General features: G+C 41.4%; 2 protein-coding genes across 4 annotated transcripts in view; one reads left to right on the forward strand and one right to left on the reverse strand.

Annotated features, from left to right (window-relative positions):
* LOC130197331 (probable phospholipid-transporting ATPase IM) overlaps positions 1-4,553 on the reverse strand; it is a 43,175-nt gene extending 38,622 nt beyond the window's left edge. Inside the window, exon 1 of the mRNA XM_056419960.1 lies at positions 4,464-4,553. The gene's annotated coding sequence lies outside the window, so the exon portion shown is untranslated. The remainder of the gene's footprint in view (positions 1-4,463) is intronic.
* A 3,115-nt stretch (positions 4,554-7,668) lies between these two features.
* The window catches only part of LOC130197334 (metal transporter CNNM4-like), a 31,477-nt gene continuing 15,422 nt past the window's right edge, over positions 7,669-23,723 (forward strand). Inside the window, exons 1-3 of one of the 3 annotated variants that reach the window (XM_056419965.1) lie at positions 7,669-10,140; positions 21,082-21,225; positions 22,372-22,506. In XM_056419965.1, the coding sequence (XP_056275940.1) occupies positions 8,727-10,140; positions 21,082-21,225; positions 22,372-22,506 (1,693 nt within the window). In that variant the 5' untranslated portion in view covers positions 7,669-8,726. The remainder of the gene's footprint in view (positions 10,141-21,081; positions 21,226-22,371; positions 22,507-23,723) is intronic. The other 2 variants (XM_056419966.1, XM_056419967.1) reach the window with 2 other exon arrangements.

Raw genomic sequence — 23,723 nt, forward strand, 5'->3', positions numbered from 1 at the left:
TCTTTGTGTTAGTTTTGAGTCTGTTTATGGTTATTTTGCATCTGAACACAGTAACTTTGTTGTTTTCTTTGTGTCTCTTTTTGTGCTAGTTCTGCATCTTGTTGTTTTTTGTCTCCTTCTGGTTTGGAGCTGTTTTGCATCCCTTTATGCCTCATTCTGGTCGTTTGGAGTGCACATGAGGTAACGTTGTGTCCTTTCACAACCCACACACACGACTAAAGAAAAGCCCACAGCTTCATAAAGACTCCGTCAGATGGTCAACGATACCTTCCAGATGTGTTCTGTGAAAAACTTTCCGCCGTTCATTTGAATCTCAGAAGAGAGCCTTAAAAAAAATCCTGGGTTGTTTCTTAGAGAGCTCGTCTTTTTGGAATCCCCCAGCATCCATTGCCCGTCTCATCTCACTCAACTGGTACTTGTCTTATCAGGCTGCTGGCTAAGAATAGCAAGAAGAAGCCCAGAGGAACTAAACCTAAGCAGAGCCGCCAATAATCCATCAAATCAATCTGCAACTATTTTGATCATTCATTGATCATTGAAGTGGTTATATGCCAAAACATAATGGTTCTCCAACAAAGTTTAAAAAACGGGCTCAACTAAATATCCTTGCATATTAAAACGAGACATTTGATGATGATACATTTTGGACCAAACTGTAGGTTGATTAAAGAAAGATAATCAGCCAATAAATTCATAACAACAATAGTTATCAGTTCACCATCATTTCCGAGTCATCGGCATCTTGTTACTAACTCTGCTTTCTCCCCGGAGTCCTTTTGACTTCACGTCTCATGGGGTCATCGGACCCTATGAGACGGCATAGATCCTATCTGCCTGATGGATCATCGAGGTCTGGGTCGTGGAATTCCTGCTCCTGACTACGCCACTGCCCTGTTGAGACTCCGCCCACTTTTGAGACTCCGCCCACTCCTCCTCCCCACCGCCATCTGTCTGATGGATCGTGGAGGTCTCCATCGTGGAATATGTCTGCTATGAACTATTCATACACTGTCATATTCATTGAATGTATTTAAACTCTAAATCTGTCCTTCTGTACACATTACATCTATTGCATCTGTCCATCCTGGAGAGGGATCCTCCTCTGTTGCTCTCCTGCAGGTTTCTTCCCTTTTTTTCCCCCTGAAGGGTTATTTGGGAGTTTTTCCTGGTCCGATGTGAGGTTTTGGGGCAGGGATGTCTATGTGTACAGATTGTAAAGCACTCCGAGACAAATTTGTAATTTGTGAAATTGGGCTATACAAATAAACTGAATTGAATTGAATTGAATCTCTCTGGTTTATATCCAGGACTTAAAATGTCTTAACTATAAATAAATAAATGCATGAATAAATGTATGAATGAATAAATAAATAAATACAGGAATAAATAAATGCATAAATAAATGTCTAAATAAATAAATAAATAAATAAATCCAGGAATAAATAAATAAATGCTTGAATAAATTTATGAATAAATAAATCCAGGAATAAATAAATAAATGCTTAAATAAATGTATAAATAAATACAAGAATAAATAAATAAATGCTTAAATAAATGTATAAATGAATAAATGCATGATGCAAGAATCAAAACTCCAACCGGATCAAAGCTTTCCTTCTTCTGAAATTGATGGTTTATAATTTCCTAAACTTCCCTCTTCCTTCTCAACTGCAGCTGCAACTGTTGATTTTTCTGAAACACTTAAAAATTGGGGCGTCTCTGTTGTTTCTCCACGTCTGTCCTCAGACTTCAGTTACATGAACTCAACAATTGCAGGAAGTAGCACCGATAGCGAGTTCTTGCTAACGGCAACTCCGTGTAAATCAGGACTGTGAGCAACTTTCAAATATAAAGATATCGACATTCTTCAAACTGTCGACAACTTGCTGGATATATACATCTATACTCCTGTTTAAAAGTTTGGGGTCACCCAGACAAATTTTTTTTTTCCATGAAAACTCTCTTTAATTCATGAAATTAATTGCAAAATGAATATAAAATATAGTCAAGACATCGACGAGGTTATAAATAATGATTTTTATTGGAAATATTAATGTTGTTCTCCTTGTGGCCCAGTTTTATAGCTTCTCTCACCAGCAGGCCTGTTTTCAGCTGCGCTCACATAAAAAGGGTTTTCAGGGTTTTCTACCTCTTCGTTCGTCTTCTAAGGCGATAACACAATGTACAATCAGAACACTGGAGATGGGCCTCTATACACCTATGTAGGGACTTCATTAACACCAGAGAATAGTCATGTACCACATTAACTATGTAGAGAGTTTATGATTCATTTAATGTGATCTTCATTGATAAAAACATTGTTTTTGAAAAATAAGAACATTTCAAAGTGACCCCAAACTTTTGCCTTTTGAGAGCTTTAAAAAAAAAAAAGATTTGAGAGGCAGGGAACTCTTCCACTTCCTCTTCCTCTTTCTCTTTCTCTTCCTCTTTCACGATGATGAGCGTTAACAAAGCAGTGAGCAGGAAAAGTGAGATGAAGCTGCGACACCACGACACAAAGCGGTCGCGGAGCCCCGAGCGCTGCTCGCCGCACCACGAGGCCCGAACAAACGACCTCTGAATAATTCACCTGACCTCTCGGATCACGGAGCCACGCCTCCTCTCACCTTACCAGAGAACAACACACACACACACGACATTGTGATTGACCTTCTCTACGCTCAATCATTTCCGGCGGACAACCTTCAGGCTGTGACACACACACACACACACACAAACACACACACACAAAGATTAATTTGTGCAACTGGATGGAAGGAAATCAGATTCAAAGATTTACCTCACCTGACCTCTTGTCAGTGACGCACATACACACACAAACACACACACGCAGACACACAGACACACAGACGGAGACACACACACAGACGGAGAAGCAACACCCTTCATTTCATTCAGCCTGTTGCTTCTCATTGATGTGTAAGTAACATTTATATTCGTCCAATTTTTTTATATTTTCGTTGTTTTTTTAATTCCTTGTCGTTGTTTCTCAGCTCAGAGTAAAACGTGTCAACAACCGGCAGACGGAGCTCCATGACACTCTGGTCAGATGCTCATGTTCCCTCAGAAGCTCCTCAGACTCATTCCAGTCTGTTTCTGACGTATTTCAGAATAATGTGTCCTATCAACTTTTCTTAAAGTCCAGAACTCTTCCGGCTCTCAGTCACGTCCGTGTGTTTTTTGCATATCTCGTAAACTGCTCATCGGATCGACTTCATGCTCTGTCCATGTTTCGCCGGGGACCGACGCCGCGTTCAATATTAATAAAACTTGCTGGGTAGCTGAGAGGGGCGGAGCTAGGGAGGGGGGCGGAGTTTCAGGCTGCTCATTTACTTGACGCTGGACACACTGACGTTACATCCTGAGGTCGTCTGTATCGCGTCGTTCAAGGTTACAGATAAGACTCTGTATCACAGCACGGAGACGTCAATCAGGCCGAGTGTTAAGAAATATAACATTCAAAGAGTGACACGTGAAACTATAACGTATGAAATGTTTCATATTTCAGACTTTTTTCAGGGGCCCTGAACCTTTTTGTACATCTACTTAAATACTACATTTCAGTACATATTTTGAGGCCCTTGTACTTTTGTTCAAATCTTTTTCTTCATAATAAAAAAAGGAAAATTATTCCTACTTTTTACTACTTTCACTCAGATTCAGACGAACAATACCAAATTTAAAATCAGCGAAGAATAAAAGATGATGTCATCGCATGGATTACACTCCACCTTTAGCTCCACCTTTAGTTGCATTAAAGACTTCAAGGCAACAATAAATCTAGTTTAAACATTTAATATATATGATTCAGTCATGAATCTGTATTTCTGTACTTAAGGTGAGTTTTGACTGTAGTTTTAAAGTATTTGTCCTCTGTGTTGTTACAGCTTTTATGAAAAGAAAAACAAATTAACTGAAAGTCTCAAACTACTCACGAATAACCCAAAATATTACTCACATTCATTCATTACTCATATTCATCTGCACGGGGCGTCATATTCAGACTGTAATCTTCTTTTTTGAGTAAATAAATCTGAATACATTGAAAAAAATTAATCAACATGCAGAAAAATGCGGCAAAAAAACAGCAAAACAAACTTTGATAGTAGAAAAGAAAAAGAAAGTTTTGGAGAAGTTGTGGAAAGAGACACACCCCAAATGAGTTGTTCTGGGAGAAGAAAGAAAGAAAGACATTTTTTCCCAACCCAACTTCCTTTTCCTTGAACTTTAATCCAGTTCCGTTACTTTCTAAGTTTCTAGTGAGTCTCTCTCTCTCTCTCGCTCTCTCTTCCTCCTCCATCACTTCCCTTTTGTCCCCCCCACCCCTCACAATTCACAAATAAACTCCAACAAATCCATCTGGGCATTTACCCCCCCCCCCCCCCGCTTCACCTTGACGACAACCAAGGTCCCCCCCTCCAGAAGTGGCGTGTCTTTCTTACCGTGCGTCCCCGGCCTCGTGCGCGCGCTGCGTCCCCCAAACCAACAACGAAGAAGACGCGGAACTCTCCCGAGCGCGAGCGGAGACTAGGGGCTAATGCTCTTTTCTTCTTACTCTCTCTTGTCTTTCTCCTCCTCCAGACTTCTCCGCCTCATGCTCTCCCCTCCCTCTCTCATGCTCTCCACTCCTCCCCTTCTCGCTCCCCCTCCGCGGCGTGTGCGCAGCGTTAGTTAAAGTTCTACTCTTTGACCTTCATTACCATGTATATATAAAACATATATATTAAAACATGTACAAATATATACATATTTATATATAAATATATATTTATATATATATAAATATATACATATTTATATATATATATTTATATATATGATGCCACCACCGTTGCTACGCTTACACCTTGAATACACAATTATTACGTTGCATATATATCTGCACGTGTGTTGTATTATTCGTTCATACTGTTGTTGATTCTGTTGTTATATTTATCTGATTTGAATGCAGGACTTGAAGCAGACACTGGAGTACTCCCCCCACACAAACACACCCCCACACACACACACACACGCACACGCACACACACGCACACGCACACGCACACACTGAGGTTTCCTGGAGACCCGGAGGAGGAAATCAATGTGGTGTAAAAAACAAAAAAACAATCTGCTCTCAGTTTAAACCAAAGTGAAGTCATAACAACATAAAGATGTTATTGTAGAAGCTGATGTTCTTTATGGTGCTGCCACTTCTGTTAGTTAAGGGGACGCAACCATCTCATCCTGGCACTGACAAGGAGCTGAACAGAACTTTATTTAAAGCACACGTGTAAAACTCGGCATGAAATAAACATGATGCATTTTCTTTTTTTTTAAAGGGGAGTGGTGGGGGGGAATCCTGTGCTTTGATTTTGAAGGTCATTTTTTCTGCAGCGGAGTGCGGTCTGTTCACTCTCCTCCATGCTGCGTTCACGCCAGAGGAGAGGCGAACTCTTGCGTTGCTTTACTAAATGTGCTCGCGTGAGTTCACTCGCCGGACTGTTTGTGATCGTTCTCTTCACTCGCGCTCGAAGCGCCGGAGAGGGGGCGTGGCTTAACGTGGCATATAACAGTTCGTTACTACGGTCCACCAAGGAAGAAATAATCACTCTATAACGGTATTTACGGAGACGAGACACGGAGATAAGCCCCGCCCCTCGCGGAGCGTCTCGACGCTTATGGCGAGAACACGGTGAACGGTCGAGCGAGTAAATTCACGCATTTTGGGCGACGCGAAAAATCGCATCGCTTTTGGTGTGAACGCAGCTTTACAACCGGCCGTTTGAGGGCAGCCATGAGGCTGACGTGCCCCACGGTGAAAATGAGTTTGACACACCTGATTTAAAGGATGTTGTGGCCACAAGGGGGCGCCAGAGAGCAAAACGTCACATCTTTAATTACCATTTGAATGTTTTGAGCTTCTTCTTCTTCTTCCTTCTTCTTGTTTTTTCTCCTTCTTTTTTTCTCTTTCTTCTTCTTTTTTCTCCTTCTTCTTCTTCTTCTTATTTCTTCTTCTTCATCTTCATCATCTTCTTGTTCTTGTTGTTGTTCTTCTTCTGTCTTCTTGTTCTTGTTCTTCTTCTTGTTCCTTCATCTTCTTCTTATTTCTTCTTCTTCACTTTTTGTTACATCTTCAGACTCTGTCGTTTTTTTCCAATGAATTGCTTTTTAAAGATTTTTAGAATATTTAATGCACCCAAAGTGTATTCTCCATTTATTTTGTTATCACAGATTATATAATTATATGTTGCTGGTGTTTTTACTTTAAAGGAATTGCAGTTATAAAAAATTTGTCACCACACTTTTACTTTGAGTGAAATAACTTAAATAACAGTAATTGATGTTGGAGGGAACACAAGTCTTGTGGACGTCATCAAGAGGTTTGAGGATGTGGAACTATTTTGTCCGTTGGCTCATCTCTGATGCTTGTCTGTAGGAAACAACAATAAAGGGAAACAATTAAATATACTTATTCTTCCGTTCCGTCCTGACGTCTCTTTATAAAACCTCATCTGCTTCTTTTGCTTTCCTCCTCACCATAACACTTGCATAACACTTTATACTTCCATTAGTTGCATTTATAAGTGAGATATACTACAACTTCAGTTACAAGTTACTTTTAATATAAAACAGCTTATCATCTGATGAAATATAAACTATTGTATTAAACACAAGGATATACTTCTCAACAATACAAAACAATTCACTTTTATCATGTTGGTATACTTTAATACTTTCAGGCCTTTCTGCATCATGACTAATGTAGCTCAATATTGACTCTATATTTGTGCTAAATTTTGACCTAAATAAAGTATAAACAGATCCTTATAAAACATGAATACATTGCAATGAATCCACAGAATATGTTTTACATTTATTTTCATCACCGTGCATGAAAAAAAAAATTTAATTAATTTATTATATATTTATCTTTTGTTGTATTGTCTGTCATTGTTTTATGTTGTATGTCTGACACTTTGTTTAATGTGCTTGTCTTGACCAGGACACTCTGGTAAAGGAGATGTTTAATCTCAATGAGGCTTCACCTGGTTAAATACATTTAAATAAATAAAATATTAAAACAATAATTAAATACAGCTGCAGGTTGGTCAGTACAGAGACTCTGAAGGGGCAGAAGAAGAAGAAAACGTTTTCATCATCTGCACATCAGAAACATTCACTGTTTTGACAAAGTACATTCATTAAAAATCAAATGTATACTTTAAAGTCACCATTCATTAGGATCTGGAGCAAAGTGATATTATATATTATATAAGGGATATTCTTTGCACAGTGGGATCTGATCCAGAAAGTATGAACCAAGTAAATAACTAAGTGAAATGCTGCTCACACGTTGATGCAACAGCATTAATAACAAGAGTTGGACTGCTGAAGCATTCCAACTAATAATCAGGCTGCACGTGTGTGATTTGACCACCAGGTGGAGCTTTGCTATGAAAACAGACATTCACATAGACAGACGGTTCAAAAGAAAAAAGAAGATAGTTGTGTCTTTTGATCTTTTTAAATTTAACATTCGTCTTTATTTTTAAAGAAATAATACATTCCTCAAAAAAAAGTGAGTGCTCAGATTTTATTTTTATTTTAGTACTAACATAAGATATAAGATATTCCTTTATTACGTGGGGACATTTCAGGATCACAGCAGTGGGTGCACATTTGAGCATTAATACAAATAAAAGATAAAAACAAAACACAAAACGCAAAACACAATAACATTACTAAATACTAAATACTAATACTAAAATAATAAATGGACAGAGGAAACAAAATATATACACAATGCAGTGACCAAAGTGAATTTCCAGCAGGTTAAAGTGTCCAGGAAAATAAAATGCTAAATGGTGAATGGAGCTGATGGGTTCAGTAAAACATAGGTTCACATATTATATAAAATCACATATTTCCCACCACATTTAAAAATCACATGAAAATGAAGATGTTTCAGATGCAAAAACAAAATGTCAGCAAGTCTTAACTCCCAAAACATCAGTTATGGATCAGTTGTTGTGTTGTTGTTTGGGCTTTGTCATCTTGCACTCAGATGTTTCCATTACTTTTACATCACAATATTTCAGAAGAGGGACCAAGATAAAAAATAAAAAAAACATTTGGGTATTTTACTTTATTTAAAATGTAAATAGTTTAATGTAAATTAGTTGTATTGACTGATGTGTACTTATATTCTGTCCCCTAGGAAACTATTCTATTTATGTGATGCCAACAAGCAACAATAAGAGTTTTTAAAAAATCGTTTTAATCTCATGTATCCTTCAATATAAGCCTGACAATTAATTTTAAATAAAAGGTAATTGCAATTGAAATGCCAATATACTAGATATGGATTGTTGCTGATGAAAATTAATACATTATATGGGAATCCAGCTATTGAAAAGCACTCATATCATTCAGCTTATATTACAAATAAAAAAATTATCTATAAATACTTGAATAAATGATGTCACACCTCTAAATGTATCATTAAAAACAAATCTGTGAAAAAAAGTCCACCTTATAAACAGAAATATCAGTCGACCTTAAAAATGATAACTGAAGGGGGCTCGGTCGAGTGACGTCTCCCCCGTCGATTGGCTGCCGTTTCCGCTGTCTGCGGTTATGCAAATGAGCAGGAGGGGGGCGGGCTCGAGTGGAAACGAGTAGGTGACGTCAGTTCCCCCCATTCGCGAGCTAGCGAAACAAACATGGCGATAGACTCGAGTGGACGGGGGTTCACGCTGACTTTACTCGTCTTTTCCTGTGTTTTCGCGGGCGGTCGGGCCGAGGGGCCGGCGGCAGCGTCGCGGGGCGGGCCCCGGATCCTCGGCATGCGGCTGGAGAAGAGCGACACGCCGGCCGGCACCACCGAGCGAGGGGTTATCCAGGTGACCGAGGGCACCGACACCCTCTTCAGGTTCTACGGGCTCCGCCTGCTGCCCAACACCTCGGCTCTCATCAAGTTCACGGAACTTTACTCCAGCGACAAGGAGGACGACACCTTCGGCGCGCTGACGGCGCCCATCAACAGGACGTGCTCCGAGCTCACGAAGGACGTGGAGGTGAAGGGCTCCATGGCGGTCACCAACCAGAACACCTCCGGCGTGGTCAGCCTGCGGATCAAGGAGCTCCGCAAGAGCGAGGTGGTCAAGGTGTTCGCCCTGTGCGTGCGCGACACGTCGGAGAAGGAGGAGACGTGGTACCTGATGGACGACCAGGACGGCCGGGTGCGCGTGGTGGAGGTGGCCAAGTCGCTGCTGCCCATCTGGCTGCAGGTGATCCTCATCTGCTTCCTGCTGGTGCTGTCCGGCATGTTCAGCGGGCTGAACCTGGGGCTGATGGCGCTGGACCCCATGGAGCTGCGCATCGTGCAGAGCTGTGGCACCGACAAGGAGAAGAGGTACGCGTGCAAGATCGAGCCCATCCGCCGGAAGGGCAACTACCTGCTGTGCTCGCTGCTGCTCGGCAACGTGCTGACCAACACCAGCCTCACCATCCTGCTGGACGACCTCACCAAGTCCGGCGTCGGCGCCGTGATCGCGTCCACCGTGGGCATCGTGATCTTCGGGGAGATCGTTCCCCAGGCGCTGTGCTCGCGCCACGGCCTCGCGGTGGGCGCCAACACCATCATGGTGACCAAGCTGTTCATGCTGCTCACCTTCCCGCTGTCGTGGCCCATCAGCAAGATCCTGGACTGCGTGCTGGGCCAGGAAATCGGCACCGTGTACAACCGGGAGAAGCTGGTGGGGATGCTGAAGGTCACGGAGCCCTACAACGACCTGGTGAAGGAGGAGCTCAACATGATCCAGGGCGCGCTGGAGCTGAGGACCAAGACCGTGGAGGCCGTGATGACGCCCGTGAGGGACTGCTTCATGATCCACAGCGACACGGTGCTGGACTTCAACACCATGTCCGAGATCATGGAGAGCGGGTACACGCGCATCCCGGTGTACGAGCAGGAGCGCTCCAACATCGTGGACATCCTGTACGTGAAGGACCTGGCCTTCGTGGACCCGGACGACTGCACCACCCTGAAGACCATCACCAAGTTCTACAGCCACCCGGTCCACTTCGTGTTCCACGACACCAAGCTGGACTCCATGCTGGAGGAGTTCAAGAAGGGTGAGCGGCCACTTAAAGTGAATATATGGAATAATAACAACAGCACTGTGACCCTAAAGTACATGAAGCAGTACTCGTGTGACTACAACATATATCCTACTTCAGTTTTAGCATAAACATATACTTAAAGTTTTAACCTTGCAGAATGACCCGTTTTAAGAACTATTATTATTATTATTATTATTATTAATGCATTCCAAAGTTGATGCATTGAAGTTTGAATCGGTCATTTTAAAGTAGCCAGTTGCAGTGTTACGCCTATATACTGCTGAGTAGCTTAAATTATATATATATATATATATGTCTATATATATATGTATATATACATGTGTATATATATATATATGTGTGTATATATATATGTGTGTGTGTATATATATAAATAAAATCTAATAATACATATTATAAAATCTACAAAACCAACTAAAGTAAACAAAATGAAGTGCGTGTGTTATTGTACGTGTGTCTAGGTTTGTGAGTGTGTTATTGTATGTGTGTCTAGGTTTGTGAGTGTTATTGTTCGTGTGTCTAGGTTAGTGTGTGTGTGTGTAGGTCAGTGTGTGTGTAGGGTAGTATGTTTGTGTACCTGTGTGTGTGTGTGTCTAGGTTAGTGTATGTGTGTGTTGCATCACTGCTCCACCTTTCCCTGTTGGGCGTTGGTGGTTTACACAAGGAGAGTTACAGCTAAACTTGACCTTTTGACCTCTGGGTGGAGAACAAGGAGAGAAGTTTCCATCTCCTGCAAAGAAGAAGAAGAAAAACATTTTTTTTTCCTGAATTTGCTCGTAGATAAAGCTTTTCTATTTTAATTGTTGGCCTGTTTGTGTCGACACAGTCGTCCAGGGTGAAGTCTGTTGATGAGGGCACAACAACACGTGAGAGGAGGCGTGGCCTATTTCTAAGAGGCCGAGGTGGCGTTGAGTCTGTTTCACATCCCTCTGTGTTGCTTCTGCTTTCCCCTCATGTGCACACACTCCCTTCTCTCAGGAGGAGTGGAGTGTACACACACACACACTGACACCACACTAACACCCGGCGCCTCCCCGCTGGGGTTTATTTTTCCTTTCCTTGGGAGTCTCGTCTCAAGGTCACAGACGGGAGACACACACGCACACACACACACACTTTGCTGTGTCTTCCTACGCCGAAAGTTTAACGGCGTCCTCGCCTCTCGATCGGCGTCTTTTCTTTAGCGCATCGATCGTCTCGGACCATTTTTTTTAATTTCCGTAGTGGCGCCGCGTGACATTTGGCCGAAACATGTTTAGCGATGCTTGTTCGCAACATAAAATGTGACTTTATCACGAAATGGATATGAACGGGGCTTGAGATCCCCAGCAATATGTTTGTGAATGTGAATCTAATCTGCGAGAGGAGACAGAGCAGCGTGAAGAGGAACACAACGAGGGCACGCCGCAGGGAAACAGTAGGAAAAACCAGTAGTTGAAAAACACCGGGGTGTACCAAAGTCTCCGCTGAGGCCAATATGTTGTTTAGTAACGCCGTGTTTAAGAAGGGCTGTTGAGTTGATTGTTGATCTGCCATCCTTGATCACCTTCCAAGGTTTAAACCCCAGGGCAGCTGTGTCTGGGTGACAAAATAGCGAAATCAAAATATAAAAACAAACAAGCCCAATATCAGACAAAAACTATGCCTCAAAAGCACATTATAAGCATACTTTGCTGCTCAAATGTATTTGCTAATGGCATTAAATGTAATGTATAGTTACACCACACCAAATGTATGCCAGCATTAAAAGCAGTAAAAGCAGTTTATTAATGTATTTTAAAATAAATTCATTAAATTTTTATATTTTATTGTGGAAAAGAAGTTCTTCGTAATTAAAAAGCCACCCAAATCCAGCAACCCGAAGACAAAAAACAAACGCAACAACTGCTGATTTTTTAAGTTCGCAGTTGAAAGCTGATCAATTCCTGGCAAAGCTCAACTTCCGTCTGTCGTGAAATGCCTTCGTTTCAAGTGAATGCCTTCGCTTCATAAATGCCTCATCTGGCTTCAAGTGAAATGCCTTCCGTCACAAATGTGTGTTTTTCAGATTTGAGTGTGATGTGAGTGTGTTTTCCAGAGTGTGTGAGAGAGTGTTTTGAGAGTGTGTGTGTTTTGTGTGGTGAGAGTGTGTGTTCAGGTGAGTGTGAGAGTGACTGTGTGTGGTGTGTGTGTGTTTTCAGTAGTGTGGTATTCAGATAGTAGTGTGTGAGAGCATTTCATGGTGTGTGGCCCCTCATAGAGAAACGTCTCTGCGGCTCGTTGCAGTCGGCTTTACTTGGCTGGCGAGGTGGGAGCGTTTGGCATTAAGCTGCAGTGCCTACACACACACACACACACACACACACACACACAGGCTGTACTGCGCTCGCTTGCCGTGTTGAGTTTGAGGAACACGATGGAGAGAACACTCCCTCGCCCCGGTGCCTCATCATACCGCCAAAGTAACAATAAACATTCTCAGGCATCCGATGTCGAGCGCTTGAAGTAAACTCATTTCAAGAATCTAGGAACTGTCATTTAATTTTAAGGCGGCATGTTTTTCTTCTAAGATTAAGTACGCTGAAGACTATCTGGATTAGAAACTAACATTATGTCTTAAAGCTGCATTCTCTCTCCTGGCCACCAGGGGGCGACTCCTCTGGTTGTATAGAAGTCTATATAATGACTCTACTTCTCTCTTGATGTATTACCTCAGTAAACATTGTAAACATGAGTTTATGTCTGTCTCTAGTTTCAAGTCTTCTTCTATACAGCATGATGTCATCATTTAGAACATTCTGGTTATTTAGTCACACAAACCATAAAGCAGGGGACGCTTGAGGGCACACACACAAACACAGACACACACACACACACACATACTTCATTACAAATGAGACGCATAGTTTTTATTTACCACACCAGCCTCCACACTGTGACATGGTAACCCCCCCTCACATGACCCGACTCCCCGCTCGCGTCTCAAGTTCCTCTCGCTCGCTGCCTGGCATCGGTTTCCACGGGGACGCCGTCCAACAGGGCGTGTGTATGTCGGTGTGTTTGTGTGTGTGTGTGTGTGTGTTGTGTGTGCAACCTGCTTTCTTTGGGTTTTGCTCTTTACAGTCAAATCTGCTGCAATATTTTACTTCTGAAAGTCATCAATACTTTATATTCAGATATTTTTACATCACTGTGCGTGTGTGTATGTGTGTGTGTGTGTGTGTGTGTGATGTGACCTTTTCTGATAACTATGAATCATTTCTGAATGAGATGAAAAGCTAATGATGCAGTAAATAAGTGAGTAAATAAAGTAGATTATCTTCCTCTCAGTCTTCACATTAAGAAGTGGAGGGTGAGGTTTTACAGCAAAAAGAGATTTCTGAGATTTAATAAAGAATTTAAATAAATGGCGGTTAGGAGATCTGATTCACGCTCTGTGGGCATCGGGCACAATACTTTGGAAGACACACAGATGCAAGTGAAGCGTGAACTCACTGGAGGCTCACCGCACGCCGTCCAGTCACATGTTATACTCTGATAATCAGCCTTAAAGGATCCTTTTGTGTATTTTAAATACCAGTTATGCCGTTTGTGTTTCATATTGATGAGGATGATGAAGAGGCTCCCCCTTGTTGTGAAGAAAACAAAAACATTATTTTCTTAACTACTTTCAACCATTTGCGTCACAAAACGGGGACATTTTTAATCAATAATGCCCAAAATCCATCTGCAGAAGCCAAATAGATAAATGTGATAAATATCTTGTATGATTTTATTAATTTGAATACTTCAAAGGGGGAGAAAGTACGATTTATTTTTTTGAGATATTGATCGCATCCGAAGGAAAAGGGTTAGTGTGTGGGGTGTGGGTGTCCTTCACAGGGTCATGGAAAACATGGAAAAGTCCTGGAATTTTAAAATGGTTATTTCCAGGCCTGGAAAAGTCATGTGAATGTTGTTATATTCATATGTTCATTCACTCTGAGTTTTAAATAATTAATATTAGGGATGCACCGATCTGATCGGCGCCGATCCATATCGACCGATATTCCCATTATCGGTTTTGATCGGAATTCTCAAAACGGCCGATCAGATGACATAAAATCTGCGAGAACTATCAGAGACGTTTCAATCGCGGCGAACCGCAAGGCAGTAAATGCGCCCAGCGAGGGCCGGCAGAGGTCAGAGGTCCACGAGGGGATCCTCACCACTGAGCGGCGTCCCCGTCCCCCGAGTTGAATCTCTGGGTCAACTCAGCCGACTCTCACATGTCTGAGGCTCTGAGCCCCTAGAGACTGATGCTCACGGTAAACACATTCGATCGGGAGCGCGAGGGTTTTGATAAAGTTAGCGGAAGGATTTACATGAAAACATCCGGTTTTGCAAAGTTAGCGGAAAGAACCACGTGAAACAACATCCGTTTTTCAAAATAAGATGACGACAAATCATACACTAACATATAAAAGTAAACAATGAACTCATTTTGTATCTTTAGAGATCGTTTCTGAGATTTAGCTTAAATTATGTTAACATTAAAACATTTTTACTGTACCAAGGAAGAGTTTATAAAAGTAAGTCAGACTTTTGTATGTTAAAAGTACTGTATAGACACAATACAATAGCAATCAAGCAATTTTAATGTATCAATTAGGACATTTTTCACAGTAAAAGTCCTAAATGGTTAAAGAAATCTGTCATTTTTTAAATGTTTGAGGCGCTCTAGATATGTTTTCCCTCAGAGTCCCAGGCAACGACTGATGCAAATGTGTTCAGGACGTCCCTGACTTCCCCTAGCCTGGCAATCAAACATATTTACTGTTGCAATTAAGAGATTTTTCAAAGTAAAAGTCCTAAATGTTTAAAGAAATCTGTAATTTCTTTAATGTTTGAGGTGCTTTATGTATGTATTTCCTCATAGTCCTTGGCAATAATGCTACACAATAAATAGAATGCTTCAATCGACACCGTGATCGGTATTATCGGATCGGCAGATACTGATTTCAGTGATCGGTGATCGGCACCAAAAACTTGATCGGTGCATCTCTAATTAATATGCTTTTAAAAGAATGAATCTTTAAATATAATCCGCCATACGCTCTTCTCATACTCGCACATATTTCCGCCCTGCAAGTGAACGCACCTTAACTGAAAAGACATAAATGTTTATTTTTTTAATCTAAACTATTGTCTCATTCATTTGAGTCATTTGAGGTTATTTACTGTATGCATTTTTTGTTTAAATACAACATTTTATCACTTTTTCATGGATATACCGAGATTTCACAAAAAGTTTGGTCATGGGGGGGCGCAGTTGGGCGACGTGGTTTAAATAGCACTCAACAATGAGAAGAAAAGAGGTTTTGAGTAGAATATTGTAAGAAACAAAGCTTTATTTTAAGAACACAGCGTGCTCAACACTGTCCAATAACAACTATCAACACACTGTAACTTTGGGCATGAGAGGTTCAGAGCAGCTTTAAGAAACATTGGGTTGGGTTTCAGAGGTTTACAAAATAAAAGAGTTTCACCCTCACATGAAAGAGGTTCAGAGCAGAATAGAGTCAGAAAGAGATCACATGTTACATTGGGTGTTTGACAGAGTAGACCCACTACTGTAAAGACAAGTAGCCTCCTCTCTTTAAAGTTGGCAAACTTCTCAATAACTCTCTGGTTAAAGTTAATCATGTCTGTAACCAGCCTGTTTCCATTATTCTGGAGGGAATGTGTCTGTTTTTCAGAACTTCTTCGTTGTGTTTTCGATGCCAGTTCGGTCTCCTTCTGCTGCTCTGCTCTGCAAACAGGGTTAGCTTCATGCTGTTAGCTAGTTAGCTTCATGCTGTTAGCGAGTTAGCTTCATGCGGTTAGCTAGATAACTGCGGCAAGATTTGTGCTTTACACTTGTCTGAAGCTCTTTAGATCCCTCCCCCCGTTGTAATCCAGAGAGTTTCAGTCCCAGGACTTTGGAACAACAGACAGGGGAAACTAAACAGTGCATTACTCACTGAGCTCCAGCTAACAGCTCCGTTAGCAACCTGCTCGCGTAACTACGAGGAACTCTCTGGCTGAGGGAATGATAACGGTCTCTGATTGGCCGAATAGTCCAATCACGTGAAATAAGAAACAATGTCATTGGCCAGGGCGCACATTTTTCTTTTTTATTCATCTCAAAATGTTGAGAGGGGCGGCGCCCTAGCGCCCTCTATGGACGCACCGCCACTGGTCACCATGTGGATGAACCCTGTTCATTGGTAGGGTTGGGTACTGAAAACCGGTGCCAATGTGGCTGCACTCAGGGCCTTGATTACGTGATGGTAACTATGATGACGTCGCCTCGTCCTCTGGAACTCAGAGCGGCAAAGATCTCTCCTTTAGCCGTCAGCTTTTGAGTTAAACGACTAAACTTTTTTATTTATCGATGAATTGGTTATTAAAGAAAATCGTGTGATTCCAGCCTGTAAAATGTGAATGTTTCCTGGTTCCTTTACTCTCTAATCTGAATGTCTTTTAGGACGCCAAGTTGGTTTTAGGACGCCATGTCGGTTTTAGGACGCCATGTTGGTTTTTCGGGGAACCGCTTATCGGCATTTCTCTAGTTTCTGACACTATATAAGCCAAACATTCAAGAGAGTTTCGACGACATCGCCTCGTCCTCTGGAACCCGGAGCGGCAGAGACCTCTCTCTAAAATGTGAATATTTCCTGGTTCCTTTACTCCTCTAATCTGAATGTCTTTTAAGACGCCTTGTTGGTTTTTCAGTGGAAATGCTTCTCGCCATTCTAGCTCCTCCCCCCCCCCCCCCCCTAATTTCTGGCACTTGATCGGTCGAAACATTCGAGAAAATAATCGACTGTTTAATCAACGATGAAAATAACCGTTTTTTGCGGCATCGATGGAAACGACACACAATATGGCCTTTAAAAATAAATAAAAAGCCCATCATGCAGGAGATAAAATTCAACGTTGCGTAATGGTGAACAGGGTGGAAGAAGCTTAAAAAAAGAAAACGTATCACACCTCAACGTCGAAACCTGAAACAGCCTTTTTCCCAAACAAAAGAAAGTGACAGGGGGGCGGGGCTTAGCGTCACGCTGGCGGGCACTCCCTGCACGCCGTCCTTTCCCACATTCCTTCCTCTCTATCCAACCTGAACCCAATCTCAGCTCTGAGCTCCTCGACCTGTCACTCAAAGCCTCCCTGTGATCCTGCCCCTTTAAGACGTGATCCCGCCCCTTTAAGACTCTCTCTGTGTGTCAAAGGGAGCCTCTCCTGAGTAAGAGGACCTGGTCTCGTGTGAGGCCTCCACTCCCCTTGTTTTGCATGATGGGTGCGTCTCCACCGCCGGTTATTACTCCACTTCTCTGCACCTCGGCCCCACCTGTCCGTGCTCACCTGTTATTTCTAGTTTTCGTCTGTCGAGGACGGTCCCCCAGAGCCCCCTCCTCCGCCCAAGCTCTCGTGGGGGGGGAGGGGGAGTAGGTTAGGCCGGATGGAGCCCCGGCCTAAATCAAGTGGTGGGGATATGTGGCAGCTGTCCCCAATCTGGCCTCGGCTGCTGGCTGGTTGACAATCAGTCAGAGTCAGCAGCCGTTGCTGCAGATATAAAAGGGCAGCAGAGCTGGAGGTAGGGAGAGTGAGCAGAGGCGCAGGTTTGCGGTCTGCTGAGTGTGGTGTGTGTGCCGACAAATAAACATGTTGTCAATCGGAACCTTGTCGTGGTCGGAGTATCCTTGGTGCTGGAGGGGGAAACGCACGGGTAACGGCCCGAAAGCTGTTACACGAACCGACGTACAAAAACCTCACAAACGAGCTGTGACGTGATTTAAAGACACGACTCAATATTAATAAATGTGTTGCAGAGACGGACAGCAAGCGGCCGCAGCTCCGTGATACATCATCCCGCTGAGAGATGAACTCTATGCAACAAATTAACATTTTGAGTCCATATTTTGCGGCCAAATCAAAAGTTTACATGCGACTCTAGTTCATCCCCATTATATTTATCACATAATACATCAACAACACTGACTCTACCAGTTTTTGAACTTTTATCAGCTTTTGGGTGCCGAAACAGGAAGAAAAAATAGGGTTTGGATTTCTTAGATGTATTTTGATCAGTTAGGAAACTTCACGTCACTTTAATAACTGACGTAAAAGAAGACGTGACTCACTACAGGAGTGTGTGTCTGTCTCTGTGTGTGTGTGTGTCTGTGTGTGTGCCTTTGGGTATGTGTGTGTCCAAGTTTTTAATATTAAATGAATGAACAAATAGACCCAATAGAACAATATATATTAGGGATGCACCGATCTGATCGGCGCCGATCCATATCGGCCGATATTCCCATTATCGGTTTTGATCGGCGTTCTCAAAACGGCCGATCAGATGACGTAACATCTGCGAGAAAAACTATCAGACGTTTCAATCGCCGCGCATCGCAACGGAGACGATGCGCCCGGAGAGGGCCGCAGAGTGAGAGGTCCACGAGGGGATCCTCACCACCGAGCGGCGTCCCCGTCCCCTGAGTTGAATCTCTGGGTCGACTCAGCCGACTCTCACATGTCTGAGCCCCTAGAGACTGATGCTCACGGTAAACACATTCGATCAGGAGCGCGCGAGGGTTTTGATAAAGTTAGCGGAAGGATTTACGTGAAAACATCCGGTTTTGCAAAGTTAGCGGAAAGAACCACGTGAAACAACATCTGTTTTTCAAAATAAGATGTCGACAAATCAAACACTAACATATAAAAGTAAACAATGAACTGATTTTGTATCTTTATAGATCGTTTCTAAGATTTAGCTTAAATTATGCTAACATTAAAACATTTTTACTGTACCAAGGAAGAGTTTATAAAAATAAGTCTGACTTTTGTATGTTAAAAAAAGTCCTGTATATAGATTTCCCCAAGAGTTCAAGGAAATGAATAATGCAGATGTGTGCCATACATATCTGAAATCCCCTACAATAGCAATCAAACAATTTTAATGTATCAATTAGGACATTTTTCAAAGTAAAAGTCCGAAATGTTTAAAGAAATCGGTAATTTCTTTCATGTTTGAGTTGCTTTATATATGTATTTCATCATAGTCCTAGGCAATAATGCTACACAATAAATAGAATGCTTCAATCGACACCGTGATCGGTGATCGGTATTATCGGATCGGCAGATACTGATTTCAGTGATCGGTGATCGGCACCAAAAACCTGATCGGTGCATCTCTAATATATATATATATATATATATATATACACTACCGTTCAAAAGTTTGGGGTCACCCAGACAATTTCGTGTTTTCCATGAAAACTCACACTTTTATTTATCAAATAAGTTGCAAAATGTATAGAAAATATAGTCAAGACATTGACAAGGTTAGAAATAATGATTTGTATTTGAAGTATTAATTTTTTTCTTCAAACTTTGCTTTCATCAAAGAATGCTCCTTTTGTAGCAATTACAGCATTGCAGACCTTTGGCATTCTAGCTGTTAATTTGTTGAGGTAATCTGTTGAAATTTCACCCCACGCTTCCTGAAGCACCTCCACAAGTTGGATTGGCTTGATGGGCACTTCTTGCGGACCATACGGTCAAGCTGCTCCCACAACAGCTCAATGGGGTTGAGATCTGGTGACTGTGCTGGCCACTCCATTACAGACAGCATCCCAGCTGCCTGCTTCTTCCCTAAATAGTTCTTGCACAATGTGGAGGTGTGCTTTGGGTCATTGTCCTGTTGGAGGAGGAAATTGGCTCCAATCAAGCGCTGCCCACAGGGTATGGCATGGCGTTGCAAAATGGAGTGATAGCCTTCCTTATTTAAAATCCCTTTTACCTGGTACAAATCTCCCACTTTACCAGCACCAAAGCAGCCCCAGACCATCACATTACCTCCACCATGCTTGACAGATGGTGTCAGGCACTCTTCCAGCATCTTTTCACCTGTTCTGCGTCTCACAAATGTTCTTCTGTGTGATCCAAACACCTCAAACTTGGATTCATCTGTCCATAACACCTTTTTCCAATCTTCCTCTGTCCAATGCCTGTGTTCTTTTGCCCATACCAATCTTTTCTTTTTATTGGCCAGTCTCAGATATGGCTTTTTCTTTGCCACTCTGCCTAGAAGGCCAGCATCCCGGAGTCGCCTCTTCACTGTCGACATTGACACTGGTGTTTTGCGGGTACCATTTAAAGAAGCTGCCAGTTGAGGACCTGTGAGGCGTCTATTTCTCAAACTAGAGACTCTAATGTACTTGTCTTCTTGCTGAGTTGTGCACCGGGGCCTCCCACTTCTCTTTCTGCTCTGGTTACAGCCCGTTTGTGCTGTTCTCTGAAGGGAGTAGTACACACTGTTGTAGGACATTTTCAGTTTCTTTGCAATTTCTCGCATGGAATAGCCTTCATTTCTAAGAACAAGAATAGACTGGCGAGTTTCACATGAAAGTTCTTTTTTTCTGGCCATTTTGAGAGTTATCGAACCCACAAATGTGATGCTCCAGATAATCAACTAGCTCAAAGGAAGGCCAGTTTTATAGCTTCTCTCATCAGCAAAACAGTTTTCAGCTGTGCTAACATAATTGCACAAGGGTTTTCAAGGGTTTTCTAATCATCCATTAGTCTTCTAAGGCGATTAGCAAACACAATGTACCATTAGAACACTGGAGTGATAGTTGATGGAAATGGGCCTCTATACACCTATGGAGATATTTCTTTAGAAACCAGACGTTTCCACCTCGAATAGTTATTTACCACATTAACAATGTATAGAGTGTATTTCTGATTAATTTAATGTTATCTTCATTGAAAAAAACAATGCTTTTCTTTGAAAAATAAGGACATTTCTAAGTGACCCCAAACGTTTGAACGGTAGTGTATATATATATAATATATAAATATATTGTTTTTACAGAATGACCCCCACACACACACACACACCCACCCACTGACGACTCTGCTCCTCCCCAGGTAAATCCCACCTGGCCATCGTGCAGAAGGTGAACAACGAGGGCGAGGGCGACCCGTTCTACGAGGTGCTGGGCCTCGTCACGCTGGAGGACGTCATCGAGGAGATCATCAAGTCAGAGATCCTGGACGAATCCGACCTCTACAGTTGAGTCTGTTTGGGACTTTATTACTGATAATGCACAGTATGACACACAGGGATCAGAGAACTAACTAAATTAATAAAAGATTAAAAATAATTATTTATTTTTTACCGCCGTTTAAAAAACAAATAAATAATTATATGTAATTTATTGATGATAATGCACAACATGACACACAGGGACATTTATTTATTAATTGTGAATGTGTTAGTCAGTTTACATTATTGTAAAGAACAAAACAGGAAAGTAAAACAAAAAAAGGAAACAAATAAAAATAAGATTACAAATCATTTCAAAGGCAAAAAACGAAATAAAAAAAGATTTTTCTTTTTTTACTGCCGTTTCGTAAATAAAGAAATAAATATGTATATTTTATTGATGATAATGCACAATATGAAATACAATGATCAGAGAACAGTTATTTATTGTGTATGTGTGTATTCAGTTTACATGATTGTAAAGAAGAAAACGGGAAAGTAAAACAAAAGTAAAGAAAGAAAGAAATAAAAGATAAAAATAATACGGAGGCAAAAACGAAATAAATAAAAATATTTGTTTTGAAACAATACAATATCAAAACCAATAAATCGAACACTAAACAGGCGATCAACCCCAAACAATAAACCTTCCATGGGGTAATTTACACCTGGTAATCACTTTTTATTCCAACATAACTTTGTCTCTTTCGTTTAATTCTCCTACAAAACAAAAGACTCATTTTGAAAAGAAGACTTTCTGGAAACCTAAAAGCATCAAAGACGATCAGAAACCTCTTTGTTTATTGAACTCTGATGACTTATGTTGAGGTATTTAGACGTTAGACACTGATGTAGAATCACAACATGAGATAATCTGTACACAACAAGATTATTTTAACCAGGCTGTTGCGCAATATCCGCCTCAATAAAGTGTGTGTGTGTGTGTGTGTGTGTGTGTGTGTGTGTGTGTGTGTGTGTGTGTGTGTGTGTGTGTGTGTGTGTGTGTGTGTGTGTGTGTGTGTGTGTGTGTGTGTGTGTGTGTGTGTGTGTGTGTGTGTGTGTGTGTGTGAGTGTGTGTGTGTGTGTGTGTGTGTGTGTGTGTGTGTGTGTGTGTGTGTGTGTGTGTGTGTGTGTGTGTGTGTGTGTGTGTGTGTGTGTGTGTGTCCCTCCAGCTGATAACCGCACCAGGAAGAAGGTGGTGCCCAATAAGAACAAGAGAGATTTCTCCGCCTTTAGAAACGACAACGATTCAAAAGTGAAGATCTCTCCTCAACTGCTGCTGGCCTCACACCGCTTCCTGGCTACAGGTACACAGACAGGCTCTCTCTCTCTCTCTCTCACACACACACACGCCCACACAAACACCTCTCTTTCTCTCTCTCACACACACACCCACAGTTGATCATGTATAACTTACACACCTCTCTTTCTCTCTCTCTCACACACACACACAGTTGATCATGTATAACTTACACACCTCTCTGTCGCTCTCTCACACACACAAACCCACATTTGATCATGTATAACTTGTAAACCGTGGACTTATAGTTACTTATAAACTCTTTTAAAAGCCTCTCGGATCAGCTGGAAACGCTTCGTTTCTTTCGCTTCTTTTTCTTCTCCAGGAAGTCTCGATTTTCCTTTTTTAATTACTTTGAATAAACTCATGAGTGATGTAGAGCCAGCTGTGACCTCTAGAGATGTATTCCAGACAAAGCCTTTGAAGTCCTCTTAATGTTCTCTATGAATAGACTCTGGACTCTTTAGTACTTGACACGTCCCCCGTGTGTTTATTCTGAGCAACGAAGTTTAAAACTTCCTGGAACATTTAATCTCAGAGTGAGTTTCACATTCAACATTAATGTTCACTGTGAGGCGGTGATGTCATGATGTCATCCACTCGGTACGCACAATGACATCAGTTAGTTTGTCTTTGTGGATGATGGAGGTTGAGCTCTGATTGTGAAATACACAACGCTAGTGTGTGTGTGTGGGTGGTGTGTATACATATGTGTATGTACACACATATATAGTGTGTGTGCATATATGTATTGTTTTGTGTGTGTGTATATATATATATATTTATTTATATATAGATGTATATATATTTATTTATGTATATATATATATATAAATAAATATATTTATTTATTTATGTATATATATTTATGTATGTATATATATATACACTACCGTTCAAAAGTTTGGGGTCATCCAGACAATTTTGTGTCTTCCATGAAAACTCACTTTTATTTATCAAATGAATTGAAAATTGAATAGAAAATATAGTCAAGACATTGACAAGGTTAGAAATAATGATTAATATTTGAAGTATTAATTTTGTTCTTCAAGCTCAAAGGAAGGCCAGTTGTATAGCTTATATCACCAGCATAACTGTTTTCAGCTGTGCTAACATAATTGCACAAGGGTTTTCTAATCAGATATTAGTCTTCTAAGGCGATTAGCAAACACAATGTACCATTAGAACACTGGAGTGATAGTTGATGGAAATGGGCCTCTCTAC

The sequence above is a fragment of the Pseudoliparis swirei genome, chromosome 7, assembly GCF_029220125.1.
Source record: "Pseudoliparis swirei isolate HS2019 ecotype Mariana Trench chromosome 7, NWPU_hadal_v1, whole genome shotgun sequence".
Taxonomy (NCBI): domain Eukaryota; kingdom Metazoa; phylum Chordata; class Actinopteri; order Perciformes; family Liparidae; genus Pseudoliparis; species Pseudoliparis swirei.